Source organism: Ornithorhynchus anatinus, chromosome 1, assembly GCF_004115215.2.
Source record: "Ornithorhynchus anatinus isolate Pmale09 chromosome 1, mOrnAna1.pri.v4, whole genome shotgun sequence".
Lineage (NCBI taxonomy): Eukaryota > Metazoa > Chordata > Mammalia > Monotremata > Ornithorhynchidae > Ornithorhynchus > Ornithorhynchus anatinus.
In genome coordinates, this window is record NC_041728.1 from 12,210,001 (window position 1) to 12,235,820 (window position 25,820).

Below are 25,820 nucleotides of genomic sequence, written 5' to 3' on the forward strand. Positions count from 1 at the left end.
TTCATTTACTTAAAAAGTGGAGCTTAAATTCATAGAAATTGTTTACCTAGATGATGGAGTCAAGATGGCAGTATTTGGAAAAACCTTGGCTGCTGTGCTGGCTTGTCAGGTACCATTTTAATTCAGCATTTCAGCAAGAAATGCGTTCTGTAGCATCGTCTTTACAACCAGCCAAACTTTTCACCAAAATGCAAAATGCCTTTGGTCTTTGATTTAATCGACTGCTACCTAAGTTGAAGAATGTCCTCAAAATACCGCTGCGTGGTTCCCCACAGGAAACTCCATCCAGATTTTGACAGTTTTGAACGATAGTCCAGGGAAGAGGGTCTTGTTCGTGCAGGTCTATGTTTTGAACCACTTACCCGGTGGTAGAGATAGGTTTCCTAAGTTTACACTGCCTCACACCGAAGGATTTGCAGTTATCTCTGAAAAGGATTGGCTGCAACTTGTTACTTCTTCATGTTGATTGTATGCATACCAGTTTTTCAGTTAAAAAGCTAAAGATGCTGTATTCTCTTATTTTCTCTCTGGCCTTGGACTTTGCACTGCTGTTGATTTGATTTCTGTAGTTATAGCAAACACCGAAGCCGAGAAAGCAGTTAAACGTCATGTCTGTGTGCATTTTTAAAGGTGGAGGTAGGTGCTACAGCAAGATGAATCCAGTTTACGTACTGCATGTATACGCATGTGTGCGTACATAGAGGTATGTGACACGAAGGGGAAAAAATTGTTTTTGCCTTTTTCGAAAAGTGCAATGTTCTATTATCTATTAAAAGTTAGAAGTACGGCAGGTGACAGTGTGCATAAGTGCAAAGTGAATGTTTTTAAATAAATAGCACTTGGGTGACCCGGGATGTCAGTACTGTAGACAGGGGTGTGTGTTTGTCAATATATCCTACATGTTTTACAGACTCCTCAGGGAGCTGGGGAAGATACAATTTCACCTTTTCTGTGCCAAAACATTTTAATTATATCTTCTTCCAACTACAGCGGTTCAGTAACCAAGGAGCTGACATTGATGCATGTGTTGATAAAGCTGCAAACATTCAAAATGAGATTAACAAAGATTTTGAGGAAAGGGTGACAGCTAATTTTGCACAGTATTCTGCATCTAATTCAGGGCAGTGTAATGATAGCATATTTTATAACTGTTGTGTTATTCAAAAGGACTTTTATGATGCTTTTCTGTCTTCGAATATTTTGGTTGACTAAAGTATAATCCCCTACAAATTATCCCTAGAATGGGAATGTAGAACTTTTTACTGTTACTCCATTATAACCGTACGATGATTTCTGGAAGGGGAGAAACCTTCTTATTTTAATTGTGTGTTTATGTAAATCAACCTCGATCCGAAAAACTCTTTACCTTAGTCTAAGTTACTTGGTTGCCAGCTTTCAAAGGGGGAAGAAACACCAAACTCATATCTATTCTAAAAGTGCCCGGTAATATTGGTAAAAATTACCAAGATAAGTAAGTAATGTTCAATTTATTTAAAAAACTGTAGTTTCTCATCCTAAGGTCCTTTCAACACATTTCAGTGTATTTCTTTGCTCTTCTGTTCTTGGCTTGAAGGCAGCTGACAGTCCTCTTTCACTTTTCTTTTTGTTTGTGAAATTTTCTTTTTTTTTTTTTATCCACTCACTTCTCCATCTGCTTTCACTTTTGTTTGCTTGTGCCGTCTCTCATCCCAACTTGATAATGAGGAATGCGGTGTGACCCTGACCTCTATCAGCCCATGCATGACCTTCTGACTCCACCATATAACCTTTGACCTTCTCTTTGACAGCTTGATTAATTACCCTGTGTTATGATTTATGAGTAAGTGCTATGTAAAAATAATAGACAACAGGTGGCCCTCTGAAAACTTTTTGTGGCATGTTTTCTTTTCTTGACAAACTTGATGAGCTGTTTTAAGTTGGGAACTTGCTAGGACAATGTATGCCGCAGCCCCGCTTTTTTACATAGTTGGGCCCAGCGTTGGAATTTTAGGAGCTAAGAGACGAAGTAGAGCGGGGATAAAACTCATATCGAATGTAAGTAGGGTGCAGTTACCGAAATGCACATCGAAAAGGAAACAAACAAACAAAAAAAAGCGAGTCAATGGACGTTTGGGGCATTTCGGCCTCAGGTCACGTCTTACGATCGCTCAGATAATGGAGGGGGTATTTTTCAACTAGAGCGGTATCTCCAGCAGTTATGTTTACTTTAACGCTTCACTAGTGACTTCTGATTGGTTGTCATGACCTCATCCCACTGTTGCATCGAAGATATTGCATCAGTGACATATACGTACCCTTCTTGTGAAAAAGATGAGAAATGAACAGAACGTACATCTTTCAACAAGATGAATGAACGGAGAGGTATGCCCATTGGAACCATCGGCAGATTTTGCTTATGGACATGGACCCTTGGGGAGTAATGCCAATTTCGTTGCAAGCAATCTAAATGGAATGCTGAACTTGAAAAATCAGATTGATAAAGCTCAGGAAAATGATCTCTTACAGATCTCTACTTACGGGCCGAAAAGATCGTATACGTAGGTCAAAGGATTCCACTTCCGCCCTGTAACCTCTCTGGTCACATATGGCAGGCCACATTGGTGAATTAATACGCAAGGCTCAAGGCTTTCACCTCATCATTCATTTAGCCAGCCACAGGAGATTTGAAAAGATTCAGAATTTGCCTCAAATATTTTAGAGTGCCATTGACCTTTCAATTGGCGACTAACAGGCTAAATTAACTTGGATATACCTTCAGGTTCTAGCATCTGGTATGACGCTTCACTGTGGGGCCAAAGTGCCACCATGCTTTTGGCCAAACAACTCCAATTATCTACCTGCTGATGCATCTTCACGGCTTCACGGTGTAGCTATTTAATTTATGGAGCAAAGATTTCTTTTCATTGGTTCTTTGTACCACCTGTCTGCTCTCGGCACCTCGAATCTCAGCAATTTTCTCCTGACCGAATGATAAATAAACTTATTTATTAGTGAGTGGATTTATAGGCTTGAAAGTAGAGGTGTCTTGGAGGCCTCGGATATCAATTTAAACCACTGCAAGTACTTTCATTGAATGAAATGCTCTTAGCTTACCTTTAACTAGCAATAGGACATGGAGAGGTAGCAATTGAGATAGTGGAGACTTAGACCTTGAAAACATCGGCCTGCAAAGTCCACTGAAGAAATAAGTTAAATATGACGGATTTTATCAATATCTCGTCTCCTGATCGTGCCCTACTTTAAAGGATGATCTGCTACTAGGCTTACAAACTCATCTGCACTCAGCTGATTCAAGGTGTATATCTTTTCTTTGAAATACTATGAGTGCCGTGTTGGCCCTGCACCCGATAAGTCAGTATCAGACAATAATCATAAAAATAATTTGAGGTGTTAGATGAGTAACTTCTCATCTTGAAAATACATTTCTTAGAAGGAAGTGCTATAAAATTCTAGTTATAAATATAATGCTAATTTTCTAGAAATTTGAATAGCCAAGATATGCTTTTATCGGATATTCTGAGACACTTTATTTCATAATGTGCTTTTCAGTACTTCACAGTCACATCAGTTGAAGGTCATCCGGGACCTTTCCTTTCTATGTTCCTGCTGATGACATTATAGATACCTGGGTCTAAAATAAGAGGCAATTTAAAGAGGGTAGGTGTTCACAGATGACAAATGGACAGAATAGCTGGTGATGTACTGTTGTCAATAACTTATTTTGAAACTTTATATGGGAATTTATGGTAATTTTTCTGCACTGAAATGTTATTTTATGCCTCATTTTATTTTGAAAGTTTGGTTTCCCTTCATGTTTCCCACCTAAGCCATTCTGATATTAAAATGTAACAAAAGTTCATCTCTCAACGGACGGGGATTCTGCAAACTTGACCTATTCTTAGGCATTTGGAATTAGGGGGACTAATGATAGAATTAAATTTAACTTTTTATGCAGCATTTTGAACATTATAGGGTGGCAAAATCTGAAGTGATTTAGTATACTTCAATGTCATTTCCTACATTCTAACTGAAGTGTGATTCCAGTTTATAAACACTTTTAGGTTATTGTATTAAATGCCATTATTTGCTTTAGCTAATATAGACAAGTACGTTCAAAGCAGAAAGACTATAAGATAACAGAGTGAAAATTTTAAGCTTATTGTAGAATGGCTGTTAGCATTGAAACAGAAAGGGTTTTCGGAAGTTAGTGCTTGGTTTCAGGAGTTCTTTGTAGAAAATGCCCTTGACTACTGCTTGATTATTTTTATATTAATCTAATCTAAGGCCCCTATATGTCTAAAAGAGTAAAATATTTTCTAAACAATTCAGATGTTTAAAGGGAGACATTTTATGTTCAAAATCTAATTGATAAAAATCCTTTAATTGATTTACATAGTAGTGATTTTAAAAATAGAATCATTTTTCATCTGTTGATGTGTCAGTGAAAAATTGACATTGTGTCCTTTTAAAATTGGACAAATGAGTCATGTAATTTTCGGTTACATAATCAATAACATAGACAAATTCTACTTCTTTGATGATTTATGTGTGTCTGTTTTATACTAGTTTAGACTGGACACATAGAGGTTTAATTTCAAACCACTAGTAGAACTATAATAGACCTAATCCATTGTTTTTCTTTTTTTTTTGTATAGTAACCCAAAGTTTCAAAAGAGAAAGGCAAAAGACAAAATGAACGCAAAATAAACAAACAAAAAAATTAGATTTTATTTTATGAGCAAAAGTTTTTTTAAAATTTTAGTTTCTTATTGCATTTAATTTTTTGTTAAAAGTTTGCCTTTAGTGTTCAGTTGTAGTACTAGATCAGGCTAATAGTTTATGCCAGTTTTTTGATGCTCCTCTTTAAGTTAAATTATTTCAGTTTTTACAGCTGTCTTCAATTTAAAATATTGCAGGTAATTACACAAAGTAGTATATTATGCTTAGCGTCACCATTTTTATTTGAATATCCTGCTGGGAGATAACTAGATTCCAAAGCATTTTTAAAGTAGAAAAAACCAGAAAAGTTCAGTTCGGGCAGAGGAGTGGGCAGGGACAAACCATGACAGGTGACCACTTATTCATCGTACAGAATCAAGTGAAGGAGGCAATTTTCTTCTTGCCCTACGGTGACCTTTTTTGACTATATTGCTTACTCCAAAGACAGTGTACTGAATGCTTCTATTTCACCCTGTTTAGCAGAGTGCAACAGTGTCCTTTAACTAAGTTTGGGTGGGAGGGAAAGTTATTGCAGAAATCTGAGAAGGGCGTGAAAAGTTGTAACAGGCACAAGGAAGAGGGGTAGGAACTTCCTTTAAATGTGATTTTAATAACTAGTCGAGTGTGTCCAACTGTAGAAAATCACCCAGTGACAATCTGTCTACCTGACAGTGATCACAATGTGTTACAAGATTTTTGAATAGCTATACAGATCAGAATAAAGCCAGGCCAAATAAAGTATCTTTTGTTAGGGTCGCTCTAGCTTACTTTAGTTCAGTAAGGTAGATAGAGAATTTTTTTCTTGATCTTCCCAAAACTCTGTGTGTGGGATACGTAAAAAGATGAGAAAAGGGTTTTCTTTCATGAAAAGGAGTACTTGGTTAAGTTTTTGTTAATAAATAACTGTGTGACATTAATTGGAATTTCAAGTGTCTTCTGTGTCACTTATACAACATATGAAATTACTCGTTGTACATGTATATGAAGCTAGTATTTTTGAACATTGTATATACTGTTCGATTGCTACCTGATGAATTAGGAACTTTAAAGCCTAAAATCCAGAAAACCTTTCAAGATTAGGGTTGATAAAAAAGTGAAACTGAATCGCAATTATGTTTATACACAGTTGAAATAATTTACAAAACATCAACCAATATCAATCACGTAATATATGTCATATGATATCACTTAGCGATGATATTGATTCATTATTTCTGCCTGTATTAGCTCTGTGTTGTGGTGAGCAAAATAAAGGGGTATGACTGTTTGGATCTCCTAATTTTCTTTAATAAGTAGCACGTACCAATAAACTTTTATAAGTTAATACAGGAAATTGTTTAGGATTAATTACACACAACTGTTTCATTGTTTCCTTGCATTGTTAAATTTCCCCGTTACTCCTTGTAAGTGTTAATTTTTGGTAAGCTTGGCTGCTCTTCGAAATCATTACATTTAAAATATTTAGAATGATAATGTTTCCTTAGAATACACGCTTTAGTTTAAATTCACAATATTATGACTGGAGGTGTTTTGTGGACCGCGTACCTTAAAATATGTACCTGCATGTAAAGACAAAGGTTTTTACTTCCTTTCAAACCCAAGAGAATATACTAGAGAACTCTATCAATTACTTTAACACGAGATACTAAGTGCATTTTTATGCACCTGAAGGCAATTTCAGGATTAAATCTTAATTTTCTCTTTCATTTTAAACAGGAGGGGTATGGTGTCATAGTTCTCAATCCCAATGAAAATTACATCGAAGTGGAAAAGACAAAACCACAAATGCAGTCACCTTCCGATAACTCAGATGAACCTGCCGAGAAAAGAGAAAGAAAGGATAAAACCCCTAAAGAAACAAAGAAGAGGCGTGATTTCTATGAAAAATATCGTAACCCCCAGAAAGAAAAAGAAATGGTGCAGTTGTATATCAGAGTAAGTAATCTTACTATTTTATTTTTTCCTTATGAAATATACTCGCTCTGGATCCGTAGCCATATAACTCATTAAAATGCTTTGGCTTTTTCTAGAATTTTTTTTTAATTTCAGCTGTACTTTACTGATGTGTATGTCTTACTGATGTGTATGTCTTATGGGCGTCTTCTCTGGCACTAATCAGTACGTAAAGTGGCAACACACAATATTCTTATTTGCATGCTTTTTCCTGTTGAAAATAGATTGCTTTGTTGCCCCTGTCTGATTTAGGCAGATATTCTAAAACAATGTTATCATAATATAGGTGCAATGGAAAACATTTGTAATAACACTGCTGATCACACCTTCAGAACACTATCCTTCGATTTATCTAGGAGGAACACTGGTTTCAGTCTAAACATCTTTAAATATATTTCATACTGAATTACAATGAGTCAATGTTGAAAATACTTGGACATATGTCGGGTTAGAGCCGTTTTACCCTGTAATGTGATGTTTCCATAGGAATAACCATCAATTCTATTTCAGGTAAACTTCTAGTGGGAGATAAAGGGAGGAAACACTATTAATATCTTATTAAATATTAGGGCCACAGTAGTTCAGGAGTGGTGTAATGAGGGGATTCTGTCCCTTTGCTCTTTTCTTACTCCCTGAACCTTTGCCCTTTCTAATGCCAGCAGCATGAGATTGCCATAACAGTGCTTCCCAAAGATTACTAATTCTGTACAGGGCATAAACCATATTATTTGCACTTTGACACGTTCAATTCACTATACTCACTAAGCATCATACGTTTAAGATAGATTCTTGCCATGTTCATAACCTTTATTATGGAAGGTAGAAACTTAATTCTAAAGCATGTCAGAAATGCCTCAGTGTAAATGATAAATGTCTACCCTCTTCTGAGAAATATGATAAATTTGAGAAATAAGCATTAATTTATATAGTGTTGGAGTCTGAATTAAGATTCCAGTGGTTTTTGAAGCACTTACTTGAAATAGTTATCCATATAACTCGATATGGAACTTTTCTTGTGGTTCAAAGGTAACTTTACCAGTGGCAAAATTTTAGTCAGTACGGGCTAGGTGTCCATGAAGACCAATGCGTAACCAGCAGTCCTGTCCACATTGTGTTTATGTGAATATTGTCCTTTGATGTCCTTTATTGGATTTGTTATCCATAGAAACTGGCACCCTTTCCAATTCTCTCTTGATGTACCATAGAGAAGCAGCATGGCTCAGTGGAAAGAGCACTGGCGTAGGAGTCAGGGGTCATGGGTTCTAATGCCAGCTCTGCCACCTATCAGCTGTGTGACTTTGGGCAAGTCACTAAACTTCTCAGTGACTCAGTTACCTCATCTATAAAATGGGGATTAGACTGTGAGCCTCACGTGGGACAACCTGATTACCTGTATCTACCCCAGCGCTTGGAACAGTGCTCGGCACAGAGCGCTTAACAAATACCAACATGATTATTATTATTATTATTACCATGATCCTCCTGAAACTCCTCTTCTAAGACAATCCTTTTTTCCTTCCCTAGAGGTTTATCACGTGGTATGATGCTTTTTAAAGGAAAAAAATGGTTCACTAACCTTAAGTTAAGGCCAGTCGAGTTTGTATGAATTTATAGCCATGTGGAGATATGCTCAACAGTATTTTCAACAATGAGGCTACCCAGTCTTCCCTCATCTCCCTAGGTGGGGTGACATCTGAAAAAGGGAAATACTTATCTCATATTTTTCCTTCAGTCTTTACGGAAATGAATTAATTTTTTTAAATCCAGGGTATAATTCATCTTTCTATGTGATGAGCAAGACAAATAGGAGTAATAGGAGTAGTAGTATTTATTGAGTGTCCACAATGTGCAGTACACTGTACTAGGCACTCTGGAAATACAAAATAAGCAAGTGATACGCTCCCTGCCCACAAGGAGCTTACAGCCTAATGGGACTGGCAGACATAAAATGTATTCGCAAACAGAATAATCAAAATAAATAATTGAATGTACAATTAAACAAAGATGTGTACAAAAGCACTGAGAATGAGTAAAAATAAGGATACTGATCTGTATTTTGACTCACTTGGTTTCTTTTGCTTCTCCCCAATATATGAAATTTGGACATACGTTTTTCTAGATCTTTGTTCTTCTCTTTCTCTTTGCATTACTTGAATTCTTCCCTTTTTTCTCTCTCATGAATGTTCTATTATTTAGTATCTAAATACTTATTCTCCAGTTTTAACTCCATTGAAAATTTGACTTAGCATGTTTGCTTTCTGTTTCTTCTTCCCCACTGTCTCTGCCTTTTCCCCCTCTTTTACCTTCACTTTCATGTAGTCATACCATTTATTTGCCCTAATTCACCATAAAGTTTCTTCCTATCTTTTCTTCTAATTCTCATTCATTGCTTTTTCACTCTTCCAAATGGCAGCGAGAAAGAAAGAAGGACCAGGGAAATCAAAACCTAAGTATCCACCCTCCTGAGAAACCTCCAGAGACAATACTATTTTGTTTCTACAGTTACTTTACCCCTGAAGATCTCGAGGAATTTCTGTAAGAAAAGTTGGCATTCCTCAAGCAGACTAGTGGATCCGGGCTTGAGTATTGAAATCAGGAAATACTGTGACTCACTTTTGGATGCATTAACCTTTTAGGCCACTAAGGTTTATTTAATAAATATTTATTTTAGATACCTCTGTAAAGAAGCTCGTCAGCATCACTGACCTATTCATTAAGCGCTTACTATATGCAGAGGCTATACCAGGTTAAGTGAGGAATTACTGAAGAAGAATAACACATGGTTCAGGCTTTGAAGTGCTTACAATCTCTTCTTAATTGTAAGTTCAAACTATAGACGGTACTTTTTCATCATTTTTCGGTGAGGAAACTAAGCTGAGAAGTAGAGTTACCTAATGGGTAGACCACAGGCCTGGGAGTCAGAAGGTCCTGGGTTCTAATCCCCAATCTGCCACTTTCATTCATTCATTCAATCGTATTTATTAAGTGCTTATTTTGTGCAGAGCACTGTACTAAGCGCTTGGGCAAGTACAGTGCAACAGTAAAGGGTGACAGTCCCTGCCCACAATGAGCTCATGGTTCAGAGTGGGGGAGACAGACATCGACACAAATAGATAAAATTACAAATTTTTGCATAAGTGTTGTGGGGCTAGAAGGGTGGGGGGAGGAGCAAAGGGAGCGAGTCAGGGTGACGCAGAAGAGTGTGGAAAAGTGGGGCTTAGTCTGAAACCTTGACCTCTCTGCTGCCTTTGACACTGTCGACCATCCCCTCCTCCTCCATACCTTATCTCACCTTGGCTTCACGGACTCTGTCCTCTCCTGGTTCTCCTCTTACCTCTCTGGCCGATCATTCTCGGTCTCCTACGCTGGAGCCTCCTCCCCCTCCCATCCTTTAACTGTTGGAGTTCCTCAAGGGTCAGTTCTTGGCCCTCTTCTGTTCTCCATTTACACTCACTCCCTCGGTGAACTCATCCGCTCTCACGGCTTTGACTACCATCTCTACGCAGATGACACGCAGATCTACATCTCCGCCCCTGTCCTCTCCCCCTCCCTTCGGGCTCGCATCTCCTCCTGCCTCCGGGACGTCTCCACCTGGATGTCGGCCCGCCACCTAAAACTCAACATGAGCAAGACTGAGCTCCTCATCTTCCCTCCCAAGCCCGGTCCGCTCCCAGACTTCTCCGTCACCGTGGATGGCACGACCATCCTTCCCGTCCCGCAGGCCCGCAATCTCGGTGTCATCCTTGACTCGTCCCTCTCGTTCACCCCACACATCCTATCCGTTACCAAGACCTGCCGGTTTCACCTCTACAATATCGCCAAGATCCGCCCTTTCCTCTCCACCCAAACGGCTACCTTACTATTACGGGCTCTCGTTATATCCCGGCTAGACTACTGTGTCAGCCTTCTCTCTTACCTCCCTTCCTCCTCTCTCGCCCCGCTCCGGTCTATTCTTCACTCCGCTGCCCGGCTCATCTTCCTGCAGAAACGATCTGGGCATGTCACTCCCCTTCTTAAACAACTCCAGTGGTTGCCTATCGACCTCCGCTCCAAACAAAAACTCCTCACTCTAGGCTTCAAGGCTCTCCATCACCTTGCCCCTTCCTACCTCTCCTCCCTTCTCTCTTTCTACCGCCCACCCCGCACGCTCCGCTCCTCTGCCGCCCACCTCCTCGCCGTCCCTCGGTCTCGCCTATCCCGCCGTCGACCCCTGGGTCACGTCCTCCCGCGGTCCTGGAACGCCCTCCCTCCTCACCTCCGCCAAACTGATTCTCTTTCCCTCTTCAAAACCTTACTTAAAAATCACCTCCTCCAAGAGGCCTTCCCAGACTGAGCTCCTCTTCCCCCTCTACTCCCTCTGCCATCCCCCCTTTACCTCTCCGCAGCTAAAGCCTCATTTCCCCTTTTCCCTCTGCTCCTCCACCTCTCCCTTCCCATCCCCACAGCACTGTACTCGTCCGCTCAACTGTATATATTTTCGTTACCCTATTTATTTTGTTAATGAATTGTACATCGCCTTGATTCTATTTAGTTGCCATTGTTTTTACGAGATGTTCTTCCCCTTGACGCTGTTTAGTGCCATTGTTCTTGTCTGTCCGTCTCCCCCGATTAGACTGTAAGCCCGTCAAACGGCAGGGACTGTCTCTATCTGTTGCCAACTTGTTCATCCCAAGCGCTTAGTACAGTGCTCTGCACATAGTAAGCGCTCAATAAATACTATTGAATGAATGAATGAATGAAAAGACCTCTTGGAGGAGACGTGCCTTCATTAAGGCTTTGAAGGCGGGAAAGAGTAATTGTCTGTCGGATTTGAGGAGGGAGGGTTTCCAGGTCAGAGGCTGTACACTTGTCAGTTGTATGACTTTGGGCAAGTCACTTAACTTCTCAGTTACTTATTTACCTCATCTGTAAAATGGGGATCAAGGACTGTGAGGCCCATGTGGAACAGGGACTGTGTAAGTAAGTAAGCGCTTAACAAATGCCATAAAAAAGGGAAATTAATTCCCCAGATTCTCTTAAGTGAGGAATCTAGTGCTGTAATTTGAGGTAAAAATGTTTTCTATTTCTTTTTTGGATTCAGTTCACCAATGAACTAGGATTTCAAAATCTTTAAAAATATGAATAAATTAAAAGTATAGTTAAATGGTGGTTCCATAGCCATTTTTAAAATGAGTAAATGAATGGAAGAGACCTCAAATATTTGTCAGAGTTGGGTTTTTTTTTAATAGTTCATAGTCACAAATTTGACCAAACTAGTAGATGGAAATAAAAGAGACTTTGTTACAAGAATCTGAAGATTCAGATACAGTTCATATGTGGAAGGACTTGACTTAAATAATGCCTCAAGAATCTATCAGTTCATCATTCAGGGATATTTGTTGAGCATTAACTGTGTGCAGGGCACTGTATTAACCACTTGGGAGAATACGGCTGAGTTGGTAGACACATGCCATTGCCCACAAGGAGCTTCCAAGCGTTGAGGGGAAGACGACATTAAAATAAATTACGGATATCTACCTAAGCGATGTAGTAGGGCTCAGGATGGGGTGAGTGCCTAAAGGGTATAGATCCAAGTTCCTAGGTGATGCAGAAGGGGGAGGGAGTAGGGGAAATGAGTCCTTAGTAAGGAGATGTGTGCTTTTAATTAAGTTTTGAAGGTGGCAGAGTGATCATCTGTTGAATATGAAGAGGGAGGGCATTCCAGAGATTGGTTGTGGGCGAGAGGTCAGCAGCAAAACTGATGAGACTGAAGTTCATTGAATATGTTGACTTTAGAGAAGTGAAGAGAGTGGGCTAGGTTGTAGTAGAAATTCAGTGAAGGAAGGTAGGAGGGGGCAAGGTGATTGAGTGCTTTAAACCTGATGGTAAGGAGTTTCTGATTGATGTAGAGATGGATGGGCAGCCACTGGTGATTCTCAAGGAGTGGGGAAACATTGACTGAATGGTTCTATAGAAAAATGATCCAGGCAGTAGAGTGTGGAGAGAGCAGGGAAGTAGGTCAGTAAGGAGGCTGATTCAAGGGTGAAGAAGATGTGCTTGGATTAATGTGGTAGCATTCATTCATTCATTCATATTTATTGGGCGCTTACTGTTGCAGAATACTGTCTCAAGCACTTGGGAGAGTACAGTACAACAGTAAACAGATACATGCCCACAATGAGCTTACAGTCTAGAGCTGGGGAGACAGATAAGAATATAAATTTAAAAATTACAGATATGTACATGAGTCCTGCGGGGCTGGGAAGGGGGAAGAAAAAAGGGAGCAAGTCAGGGTGATACAGAAGGGAGTGGGAGACTAGTAAAAGGGGGGTTTAGTCAGGGGAAAAGGGGGGTTTTGTCAGGTAAGACCTCCTGGAGGAGATGTGCCTTCACTAAGGCTCTGAAGATCGGGGAGAGTAACTGTCTTTTGGATCTGTGGAGGGAGGGAGTTCCAGGCCAGAGGCATGATGTGGGTGAGAGGTGGGCGGCGAGATAGGCGAGATGGAGGCCCAATGAGAAGGTTAGCATTAGATGGGCCAAATGTGCGGGCTGGGTTCTAGTAGGAGAGAAACGAGAAAGGTAGAAGGGGGCAAGGAGATGGACTGCTTTAAAGCCAATGTTGAAGAGTTTTTGTTTCATGCAGGGTCATGGATGGGCAACCACTGGAGTTTCTTGAGGAGTGGGGAACCATGATCTGAACGTTTTTGAAGAAAAATGATTTGGGCAACAGAATGGTATGGACTGGAGTGGGGAGAGGCAGGAGGCAAGGAGGTCAGCAAGGAGGCTGATGCAGTAATCCAGGTGGCTTAGGATGAGTGATTGTATTAGTGCGGTAACAGTTTGGATGGAGAGAAAAGATTGCTACAATCTTGTGAAGGTAGAGCCAACTGGATTTAGTGACAGATTGAAGATTTGGATTTAATGGAAGAGATGAATCGAGGACAATGCGAAGTCTGTGGGCTGTTGAGACAAGTAGAAATGTAATGTTGTCTGTAGTGATGAGGAAAGACATGTGGAGGACAGGGTTTGGGTGGGATAATGAGGGGCCCTGTGTCAGACATCCAAGTAGAGACGTCCTTGGTGATTTCATAAGTAGGATTTGGTGATTTCAACCCTAGGGCTTAGTGCTTGCCGTATAACAAACACTTAATTCTACAATTATAGTAGTAATAATCACTATTTCCATTAGGTCAAGTGAATGGGCTACTTTATTCTGAAAACCCTCAATAATTCATCAGAGTGGGATTTTCTTCTAATGACTTATCTTCATAAATTTGAAACTATATAGTTTGGTCACGTAGGGACATTTACTCAAGTTCCCCCAGTAACTTATGTCTGAAGATATACTTCTACCTCAGGTAACTGGCACACTGCCAGTTTTATTTTCTATTTATCCAATACCTACTACACTAGTAGTAAGTAAAATGAAATACGTACATAATCAAATTACAGGTTTATTTTACTTATCTAATGTTTCTAAGTAGATATGACTAACTAGGAGATGGTGTAGTGCATTCCAATACAGTAGGAACAGAGATCAAAGTACTTATTGTTTCATACTGCAACTTTCCTTAACTCTGAATTAATGTACTTTCTGGCATGTATTAAGGGGATTGATTTGGTCTGGGCGATAAACATCATGTCAGATATGCCTGGCAGGAAAACCTGCTTAATATGTTTTGTAATAAAACAGAATTTTTTGTTCTCAGAAACATCTGCCAGCTGAATTCGAGTGAAGACAGAAAATGTCATCAATTTAATAGTGATCCCATAAATTTAGTTTCTTTTTCAGCAACTCAAATCAAGGCACTGGAAATCTGTACTGGTTTGTTCTATTACTTAGTAAAATGATGAAACAAATCATTTTATTTTTACATAATGTGTTAATTAATTCATAATGAATTTTAATATTCTAAATGATAAAATTGTAGCAAGCATATTGCCAGCAGATCATTTTTAAAGCATCTGTTTTTTAATGTGTTGTGTTGTGAATTGAGTCAAATGGCTAAATATGTACATATCTTTTTTAAAAAACATATTTACACCCCCGGATTATAGGCATATCATTCAGTTGGATTTTGTCCGTTTAGTCCACCAGGGGCTGCTGCTGTTCATTCTGGATTTGGCTTTCCCTGAAAACTGATTACACCCCAAACCCAGGCCGCGCGTACAACTTCCACCGTTAAATAAGGCCATAGCACAGGTGGAAGGGGTATGAGATTCCACATCTTTCCCTGATAGATGTCCATAGACTCCCTTGTCCCCAACCCACATTCCACCCACAGATATTTCAGGTCTATATTTTCAGGTAGGTAAATAGATTTTCCCAAATATTATCCATCACCCAAAATTCCACCCACAGATATTTCAGGTCTGTATTTTCAGGCAGGTAGTTAGATTTTCCCAAATATTATACAACACTTAAGAAGATGTGCTGTCATGGAACATAAAACATAATTATTATCATTTATTTTATTTCATGCAGTAGAGTGCACGAATAAATAGCATTCAGAACAATAACCTGCTCTCTTTTTTCACTTTCCCTACCGGTCTGTTAATGAAACTGTACTTAGATGTAATTAGGAGATATTGAAAAAAGAATGTGCTTTACTTTCTACAGAATAGTGATATTTGGTTGAAAGGGATATCGAATGGTCAATTAAGCCCGTTTTACCAGAAAATAGAAAAAGTGAAAATGTCTGATTTTATTTTTAGAACACCAGGCCCCTCTATTTATTCAGAAAATGAGAATACCTAATTGCATTTTGTTTTCTTTAGGTCAGACTGCTTTCGTCCCTGTCAGTTAACATTTACTGAGTGCCTGGCATTCTCATATACTCTAAAGTGATATGGAAATAAACAACTCTGTCATCAAGGATTTTAACAGCAGTGGCATTTGTTAAGTGTACATTATCTTCCAGGCACTGTACTAAGTGCTGGGGTAGATACGAGAAGTAGTTTGGACACAGTTCCTGTCCCACAAAGAGCTCACGGTTTAATTCCCATTTTGCAGATGAGGTAACTGAGACACTGAGAAGTTAAGTGACTTGCCCAAAGTCACACAGCAGAAACATTGCAGAACTGGGATTAGAACCGAGGTCCTTCTGACCCTGAAGCTTGTGCTTTAACTACTAGGCCATGATGCCTAAAATGGACAGTAACTAATATGAGGCCAAGTGACTCTTCAAGAAGCTGGTCTGTGTTGCAATGTTTAGCATTTATTGGTGGAGGGTAGGGGAAGAGGAATGATGCTGGAGGCAAGGAGACCACGAGGAAGCTGACATATAAAACATGAGCTTGGTCCAGGGTAGAAGAGGAAAGGGTGGATCAGAGAAAGATTGGGTGGATTGATCATGTTTATTGAGCATTTACTGTGTTTAGAGCTCTGTACTGTGTTTGGGGAAGTGCAATATATCAGAATTGGTAGACATACTCCCTGCTCACAGCAAGCTTACAATCTCAAGGTGGAGATGGACATTAATATTAATTAAAAAAATTATGGAGGGGTGAAAAAAGGTTGCAATCCAAGTTCAGTCCATGTGCAGTGATCCAGGACTGTGGGTGAGTGGTACAAGAGCGTCCAAAGCAGGTGAGTCTAAGGAGGATTGGGATGAGACTAGAGCCCTTTGACTTTACCTACTAGGAGGATTTTACTTGAAATTGTACAATCGCAACCTCCAGCCTCAGCCTCTTTTATTTTATCAATATTATTGTTCTTAATAATCATGATAGTAATAGTAGTGGAATTTGTTAAGCGCTTGCTGTGTACTGAACTAAGCTCTGGAGTATATACAAAATAATTTATCAGGTACTACTTAGGGCTCTTGGTCTTCGTAGGAGAGACAACAAGTATTGAATCCCCATTTTGTAGATGAGGGAACTGAGGCACGGAAAGTTAAGTGACTTACCCAAGATCACGCAGAAGGCAGGTTGAAGAACCGGAATTAGAACCCCGGTCCTCTGTCTCCCTGGCTCCCACTGCTCTTTCCACTAAGCCATGCTGCTTCTAGTTTGTCATCTATCTACTTTTTCGCTATCATCCATCCTCCAAGTATGTACAGTGTAGCAGAATTGAATCAAACAGGGCAATCCAATCACCTTTTTCCAGAATATGGAAGAGACATTCCTTATCTCTTACTCTTGAGGAAAGGATATCGGCAGTGAAAACCGTGAAACATCAAAAAGCACCTGTACCTGAAGTTTACAAAGAATTATTTAAATTCACTGAGATTCAAGAGTCAGGGCCATGAGGCTGCCTAAAAGCTTTACTTGGCAATAAGGTTTAGTCTGAAATGACCCCCTTTCCCCCAAGTTAAGATAATGACCAAATTGACCTGCTCTAATTTCCTTTTGCCTCAGGTAAAGCTAAAGCCAAGAGACATACTTTTTCTCATGAAGATCTCTTCTGGCTGGGTCTCAGAGGAATAGACAGGAACACATATCACCCAATCAATCATTCCTCCTTATTAATAATAATAATAATAATGTTGGTATTTGTTAAGCGCTTACTATGTGCAGAGCACTGTTCCAAGCGCTGGGGTAGATATAGGGTCATCAGGTTGTCCCACGTGAGGCTCATAGTCTTCATTCCCATTTTACAAATGAGGTAACTGGGCACCGAGAAGTTAATTGACAAGTTAAGTGACTTGCCCACAGTCACAGAGCTGACAGGTGACCGCTTACTATGTGCAGAGCATGTGCAGAGCATAGTATTAAGCACTTGGAAGAGTACAACATACAGATTTTGTAGACACTTTCCCTGCCCACAGGATCTAACAGTCTAGAGGGAGAGCCAGGCATTAAAACAAATTATGGATATGTATGTAAGTGCTGTGCTGTGAGTCTGGGATGAATAAAGGATAGTAATAATAATAATGATGGTGTTTGTGAAGTGTTTACTATGTGCCATGCACTGTTCTAACCACTGGACTAGATACAAGGTTATCAGGTTGTCCCACTTGGGACTCACAGTCTTAATCCCCATTTTACAGATGAAGTAACAGACACAGAGAAGTTAAGTGCCTTGTCCAAAGTCACACAGATGACAAGTGGCGCAGTCGGGATTAGAACCCATGACCTCTGACTCCCAGCCCGGGCTCTTTCCACTGAGCCAACCCAAGTGCAAGGCCAACAGTGTAGGGAGAGGGTATAGGGAAAATGAGGGCTTAGTCAGGGATGGCCTCTTGGAAGAGATGTGATTTTAATAGTACAGTACTTTGCACACAGTAAGCGCTCAATAAGTATGATTGAACGAATAAGGCTCTGAAAGGTGAAGAGATCATCCGATGGATATGACTGTAAGCTCATCGTGGGTTTGGAGCATGTCCGCTAATTCTCTTTTACCCTCCCAAGCTCTTAGAACAGTGCTTTTCACTTAGTAGGTGCTCAAAAAATACCATTGATTGAGTGATTGATTCTTTGATATGAAGGGGGAGAGATTTCCAGGCCAAAGGCAGGACACGGGCAAGGGTTTTGCGGCTAGAGATGAAATTGAGGTACAGTGAGTAGGTTGGTGTTAGAGGGGTGGAGCGAACGTGCAGGATTGTAGGAGAGCAGCAAGGTAAACCAGAAAAGGGCAAGGTAATTGAGTGCTTTAAAGTTGATGGTAAGGAGTTTCTATTTGATGTTAGATGTTGCTGCCCAACTCCTGGAGGTTCTTGAGGCGTGAGGAAACAAGAACCGAATGATTTTGTAGAAAAATGATCTAGGCAGCAGAGTGAAGTATAGACAGAAAGCAGGGAGGTCAGCAAGGAGGTTGATGCAGGGATCAAGGAGGGATAGTTTGGATGGAGAAGAAATAGCAGATTTTAGAGGTATGGGCTTTTCAGACAGAAGCTCAAAATGCCTGAATTCCTTTCCCTCTTTGGGGCTTGGCCCCACCCCTGGCCGGGGCGGAGGTTTCCTACTACTGACAGAGGAGCCAACCCCCTCCCAGAGTGTCCCAAATGACACTTATGGGGCTGGAGTTTGTGTGTGGCCCCCCCCCCCCCCCCGCCAGGCCTGTGACTTCACTGTCTAACAAAGAGCAATGTTATAGAAATTACGATCCGAGCCCTTAATAACTTAAACTTTGTTTTCGACTCTGCTAGTGACCTGGAGTGGCTCTGAAGAAGTGTTGTGTTAAGGAGTGGTCGATATTCGTTCACAGGCAAACGTTCAATAAGAAGAGGAATTAACAGAGAAAGGGGACACTAACTGAACATTTCAATCCTTATTGCCTGGCCTAAGCTCTGCCTACAAACATTACAAATGGGTGAAAGGAAGGATTACTCACCCCGTGGAGAGGCCTTTGCCCAAACACAAAGCGAGTGTAGTTTACAGTAGCGAGCAACCAGGTACCGGTTGTGTAGCAGAAAAGCAGGGTAGCGGAGATGGCTCCATATACTTCCTTTTAAAAAATCCCACCCCTGAACAGACAGAAAAGTTGGGAAGAAGTCATCGGGGGATGGGGGCGGCTGCTGCTTACTACAGAAGCAGCGTGGCGTAGTGGATAGAGTCTGGGAGTCAGAAGGCCATCGGTTCTAATCCCTGCTCCACCACTTGCCTGCTTGCGACCTTAGGCAAGTCAACTCATTTCTCTGGTCCTCAGTTCCCTCATCTGTCAAATGGGCAGTTGAGACTGTGAGTCCCATGTTGGACAGGCCCTGTTTCCAACCCGATTTGCTCGGATCCATCCCAGGGCTTAGTACACTGCCTGGCACGTAGTAAGCGCTTAACAAATACCATAATTAATACAATTATTACTATTTCTGGTTACTGCTTAGGAATGTGAAATATCCTTTTAGGATTCTGAAATGTCCATTGCCTTCTGTGAGAAATGTAGCTTCCTTAAGGAGGATACTTAATACTTCCTTACACCTCTTCTTCTTCATCCCTGAACTCCATCTCCTGATATTGTTTTAATGCGATGTTCATCCCCTTGATTCTATTCATTGCTATTTTTCTTGTCTGTCCGTCTCCCCCGATTAGACTGTAAACCCGTCAAAGGGCAGGAACTATCTCTATCTGTTACCGATTTGTACATTCCAAGCGCTTAGTACAGTGCTCTGCACATAGTAAGCGCTCAATAAATACGAATGAATGAATGAATGAATGAATGAATGAATGAATCTCCTAAAAAGAGATTCGAGTTGTTAATTGGCAACACAGTACATCCCAGCATTCCACTCCACGTCCGGGGCTCTCAGCTGATGTGATATCGGTCAGGATTAAGGCTGCTAATTTCCCATACGTGGTGGTGGTGAGAGAGACCCAAGTAAAGGCTGGCCATTTTTCCCACCGAATGCCATATGCCCATTGGCATCACAGAGTCGGCTGGCTCCGGGGGAAGATTTAAGAGTAACTGTTAGAGTGGTGATGTTCCTCTCTGCTCTGCTGCTGTGCTTCGTGGGATTCTGAGCTGGAGCTGCATCAGTCAGATCGGTCGAGGCCGGCTGCTTCTGAGTCTAGTTTGGAAGGTTAAAATTCCACCAGGGAATGATCAAGAAGCGATGCCTTCAGTAGTTTCAGAGAGTCCTCCTTGTATATATTTTTATTACCCTATTTATTTTGCTAATGAGGTGTCCATCCCCTTGATACTATTTATCGTGATTATATTGTCTTGTTTTTGTCCGTCTGGCTCACCCGATTAGACTGTGAGCCCGTCATTGGGCAGGGGTGGTCTCTATCTGTTGCCAAATTGTACCAGCGCTTAGTATGGTGCTCTGCACATAGTAAGCACTCAATAACAGCATGGCTCAGTGGAAAGAGCACGGGCTTGGTAGTCAGAGGTCATGGGTACGAATCCCAGCTCTGCCACTTGTCAGCTGTGTGACTGTGGGCAAGTCACTTAACTTCTTTCTGCCTCAGTTACCTCTTCTGTAAAATGAGGATTAAGACTGTGAGCCTCACGTGGGACAACCTGATTACCCTGTATCTACCCCAGCGCTTAGAACAGTACTCCACACATAGTAAGCGCTTAACAAATACCAACATCATTATTATTATTATTATTAGTACCATTGAATGAATGAATGAATATAGGTTTTTCCTCCTTAGTTCATGCTTGTGTGGCCTATCCAGCCGAAGCTTAATTCAGCCAGATTGGATTTTGGAGATGGAGAGGGAGAATGTTTTAATTCATTCTTAGCGGGTAATACAATATTTAGAAAATATAATAAAGAATTGAGAATGCGGGTAAAACAGCACCATTTGGGAGAAATGTTGGTAACAGCTCCTTTTTCTAAATTCAAGGTTAACTGGTTGTGAATTGCACTGTTTTTAGCTTATTGGCTTCGACAGCTTCCATGTTTAGGAAAAATCCTAACAGGAACCCCAGCTGTAGAGACAACATGGATCAGAAACTCCCATAAATACATAGTTTCTGGAGTTAGAGATAAAAATGCTAAAAATGTGGTTTTGATTTCTTGTGATTTGGATTAATATCTGTGGTAATTTCCCCCAAAAAACGATCTTATAAATACCTGGGGCTTGACATGCATGCATTTCTATGCATTTTTACTGAAAACTTTCCAAGTTGAAATGAAGCCAATATTTCACCTCAACCAGTGTGTATGTTCTCTCGTCAAAACATGTTGAGAACTTTTTCTTGGAGAAAAGCCCAGGAGCCACCTGTAAATTGGACCATGACCAAAGCGTTTGCAACAGACATGTGTTAGCTGGCTCAGCCAGTAAAGGAGAAGTGCAAGATCTAATCACAGTTTAAATTGTTTTGTGGAAAAAAATAATGTAATCAATGAGATAACAGATTTTAAGACTTTGCCTCATTTCCTATTTATTCATATTGACTTATTTCTTCTTTCACCTTTAAGAACCCTGAGAAGTTAAGTGCTGATAAAAACAATACTTTATTCCTGTATTGTACTCTTCCATTTGCTCTTGCATGCACAAAGGCTAGCGAAAGCTTGAGCCTAATTCTTTTGTCAGACTAGTTTTTCACCAGTGACCATTCTGCTGTAGTAAAAACCAATAAATTACCAAATTCAGATGCTTTAAAGTATCACTTGCTCACTTTTGTTGCCCATTTAGACTTTATTTCATGTAAGACTCTTAAATGTCTGCCTTATGTACATTTTTGGTACTAAACACATCTTAATGTTGCTATGAGAACCTTAAATTTTTGCATTTCTAACTCTGTGTATAAATTCATAACCATAATGTTGTGTAACATAAATTTTACATTGAATATTGTAAAAAGGCTTCAAAGTGTTGGCACTTAAAATGATGTAAATTTGGTGGGTGTTTTTTTGACACATTTTGGAAACTGTAATCTTGCAATTTCCAGTTATTTGTTGGTATTTATTCATGGTGATTCAAATGGCTTTAATCATAGTTTTAGCTCATGTGTACCTAATTAAATATACAAAGAGCAGTTCAAAACTGTCAGAATCATTTAACATCTCCTAAATTTAATTATGCATTTTTCTGGAATCCATCCCTTTCAAAAATCTGGCCCATTTTTCAACACCTTTTTCTGAGAAATAATGTTAGACTTAATCAATACTATTTGATGATGGTTAAACTAGTCTTCCTAAATTCTACTACTTTCCGGTTTTTGTCTTGCTGACTTTCCTGATACTTCTCAAGTCTCTCTCAGGGACTTCAAAACAGTTCTTTTGGCAATTATTCTTTCCAAACTTCGTCATCATTATTATTGCAACGTATTGAGTACCTTAATGAGGGCCCAGCCTCGTAGATGGGTTTGGGAACCTTCCTCAGAACTATAGGAGAGAGTCCTTCATTTTGAAAAAGATAGGATCCAATAGGGGAGTCAAGTGGGCATACATTACAAAATATATAATAGGTTAAAAAGTTAGAGCTTAGTTATAAATGATGAGAAACAAAAGATAGTAGTTAAAATTATTTAAAAAAGGGTTGATTTTAAGAATGTTAGAGTGGCTGGGGTGTGGCATGACCAAGAAGATGGAAATTCAGCCCGAGAATACTTCTTTCAGGAAATGATGTCCACAGTAACGGGGAAGTTAGAAGAAAGAAAGATGAACGGTTGACTTTTTGATCTTTCAGCTCAGTACTGATACAAAAACATTGAGTTTGGGAGGGAGTCTAATAAATGCTAAAGAGAACCTTCATTTGCCTGGCAGGTTTGCAAACCAAAATGCACTTTCATTTGGAATAGCTTGTTAGGTACTTTTTCTTGGCAATCACCTTGAGATTCAGGCTCGCATCTCCTCCTGCCTCCGGGACGTCTCCACCTGGATGTCGGCCCGCCACCTAAAACTCAACATGAGCAAGACCGAGCTCCTCATCTTCCCTCCCAAACCCGGTCCTCTCCCAGACTTCTCTATCACCGTGGATGGCACGACCATCCTTCCCGTCTCTCAGGCCCGCAATCTCGGTGTCATCCTTGACTCGTCCCTCTCGTTCACCCCACACATCCTATCCATTACCAAGACCTGCCGGTTTCACCTCTACAATATCGCCAAGATCCGCCCTTTCCTCTCCACCCAAACGGCTACCTTACTATTACGGGCTTTCGTTATATCCCGGCTAGACTACTGTGTCAGCCTTCTCTCTGACCTCCCTTCCTCCTCTCTCGCCCCGCTCCGGTCTATTCTTCACTCCGCTGCCCGGCTCATCTTCCTGCAGAAACGATCTGGGCATGTCACTCCCCTTCTTAAACAACTCCAGTGGTTGCCTATCGACCTCCGCTCCAAACAAAAACTCCTCACTCTAGGCTTCGAGGCTCTCCGTCACCTTGCCCCTTCCTACCTCTCCTCCCTTCTCTCTTTCTACCGCCCACCCCGCACGCTCCGCTCCTCTGCCGCCCACCTCCTCACCGTCCCTCGGTCTCGCCTATCCCGCCGTCGACCCCTGGGTCACGTCCTCCCGCGGTCCTGGAACGCCCTCCCTCCTCACCTCCGCCAAACTGATTCTCTTTCCCTCTTCAAAACCCTACTTAAAAATCACCTCCTCCAAGAGGCGTTCCCACCTCCTCTTCCCCCTCTACTCCCTCTGCCATCCCCCCTTTACCTCTCCGCAGCTAAAGCCTCATTTCCCCTTTTCCCTCTGCTCCTCCACCTCTCCCTTCCCATCCCCACAGCACTGTACTCGTCCGCTCAACTGTATATATTTTCGTTACCCTATTTATTCTGTTAATGAATTGTACATCGCCTTGATTCTATTTAGTTGCCATCGGTTTTTACGAGATGTTCTTCCCCTTGACGCTGTTTATTGCCATTGTTCTTGTCTGTCGGTCTCCCCCGATTAGACCGTAAGCCCGTCAAACGGCAGGGACTGTCTCTATCTGTTGCCGACTTGTTCATCCCAAGCGCTTAGTACAGTGCTCTGCACATAGTAAGCGCTCAATAAATACTATTGAATGAATGAATGAATGAATGAATGAGATTTTGAAAGCATATATATAAAAATCTAGACTCCATATTTGAAACAAGATGATAACAAGATGAATATATAGACCTACTCAGATACTGCATTCATGGCCTGGATAAAGGACTGATATGATTATAATTAAGATCACTATTGGAATGAACTTTAAAAAATAGTGACTATGTATTTTGTTAACATCAAATTGTATATTCCTTGAAAAAATATAATTATCAATTTTCACTTGCAAAAGTGCTAAGTGCAGGCCTAAATTATGTTTCAAAAAGGGTTGATGATGATGGAAGAGGAAAAAAAATATATGGACATTTTTATACTCTTCCAATAATCTAGTATAGAATTTAGAATTTAGACCTCTAGACTGTAAGATCATTGTGGGCAGGGAATGTGTCTGTTTATTGTTGTGTTGTACTCTCCCAAGCGCTTACTAGAGTGCCCTGCACACAGTATGCGCTCAATAAATACAAATTAATGCCTGAATGAAATGTCTTGTCCAAGATCACACAGCAGGCAGGTGGCAGAGTCTGGATTAGAATCCAGGTCCTCTGACTCCCAAGCCCAGACTCTTTCCATTAGGCCTTGCGGCTTCCAGGATTTTGCCTCAGTATCATTAAATTACTCATATTATCTGGTGTAGCATGATCGAACCATCAGCCGAATTATACGTTCCAAGCGCTTAGTACACTGCTCTGCACATAGTAAGCGCTCAGTAAATACTATTGAATGAATGAATGAGCCCAACGTAAATGAGCCAGCTCGGTCACTAGGCTAGGCCCTCACCTCTAGTTCAGCGGTTCCCCATTCATTCACTCATATTTATTGCTCCAGAATAGCTCTAAAAATGCTGCTAATCAATTAGTGGTATTTACCATAAACTGGGTGCCGAGCACTGTATTCATTGTCAGTCATATTTATTGAGCGCTTACTGTGAGCAGAGCACTGTACTAAGCACTTAGAAAGTACAATTCAGCAATAAAGAGAGACAACCCCTGCCCACACAGGGCTTACGAGGCTTAGCAGAAAGAGCCCAGGCTTGGGAGTCAGAGGTTGTGGGTTCTAATCCCGGCTCCACCACATCTCTGCTGTGTGACCTTAGGGAAGTCACTTCACTTCTCTATGCCTCACTTCCCTCATCTGTAAAAGGGGGATTGAGACTGCGAGTCCACGTGGGACAACTTGATTATCTTGTATCTACCCCAGTGCTTAGAACAGTGCTCAGAACATAGTAAGTGCTTAACAAATGTCATGATGATGATGATTATTATTATTAGAAGGGGGAAGACAGACATCAAAACAAATAAGCAGGCATCAATATAAGTAAATAAAATTATAGATGTGTACATAACAAAATAAGTACACAGGCATCAATATAAATAAATAGAATTGTAGATATATACATATATACATAAATACATAAGTGTTGTTGGGGGGGAGAGCAAAGGGAGTAAATTGAGGTGATGTGGATGGGAGGGGGAGCTGAGGAGAAGACGGGCTCAGTCTTGGAAGGCTTCTTGGAGGAGGTGAGTCTTCAGTAGGGCTTTGAGGGGGGAAAGAGTGATCGTTTCACGGATTTGAGGATGGTATACTATATTATTGAGGGTACTATACTAAATTCTTGGAAGAGTATAATAGAATTAGACATGATAAGATATCTGACCTCAAGGAATTTACAATCTTGTATGGGAGATGGTCACTAAAATAAGTTACAGATAGGAGGAAGAAGGAAAAGAGGATAGGGTCTTACATCAATTAGTGCTTATAGTGAAGATAGCTCTCCTTGATATTTCTCCTTTTCCTTAACCCAAACT

At 40.6% G+C, this 25,820-nt stretch overlaps 1 protein-coding gene across 5 annotated transcripts in view; it reads left to right on the forward strand.

Annotated features, from left to right (window-relative positions):
- Positions 1-25,820, forward strand: part of FAM172A (family with sequence similarity 172 member A) — a 369,694-nt gene that overhangs the window by 144,629 nt on the left and 199,245 nt on the right. For all 5 annotated transcript variants that reach the window (XM_029056677.1, XM_029057209.1, XM_029057094.1 and 2 more), the window contains exon 7: positions 6,436-6,654. In XM_029056677.1, the coding sequence (XP_028912510.1) occupies positions 6,436-6,654 (219 nt within the window). The remainder of the gene's footprint in view (positions 1-6,435; positions 6,655-25,820) is intronic.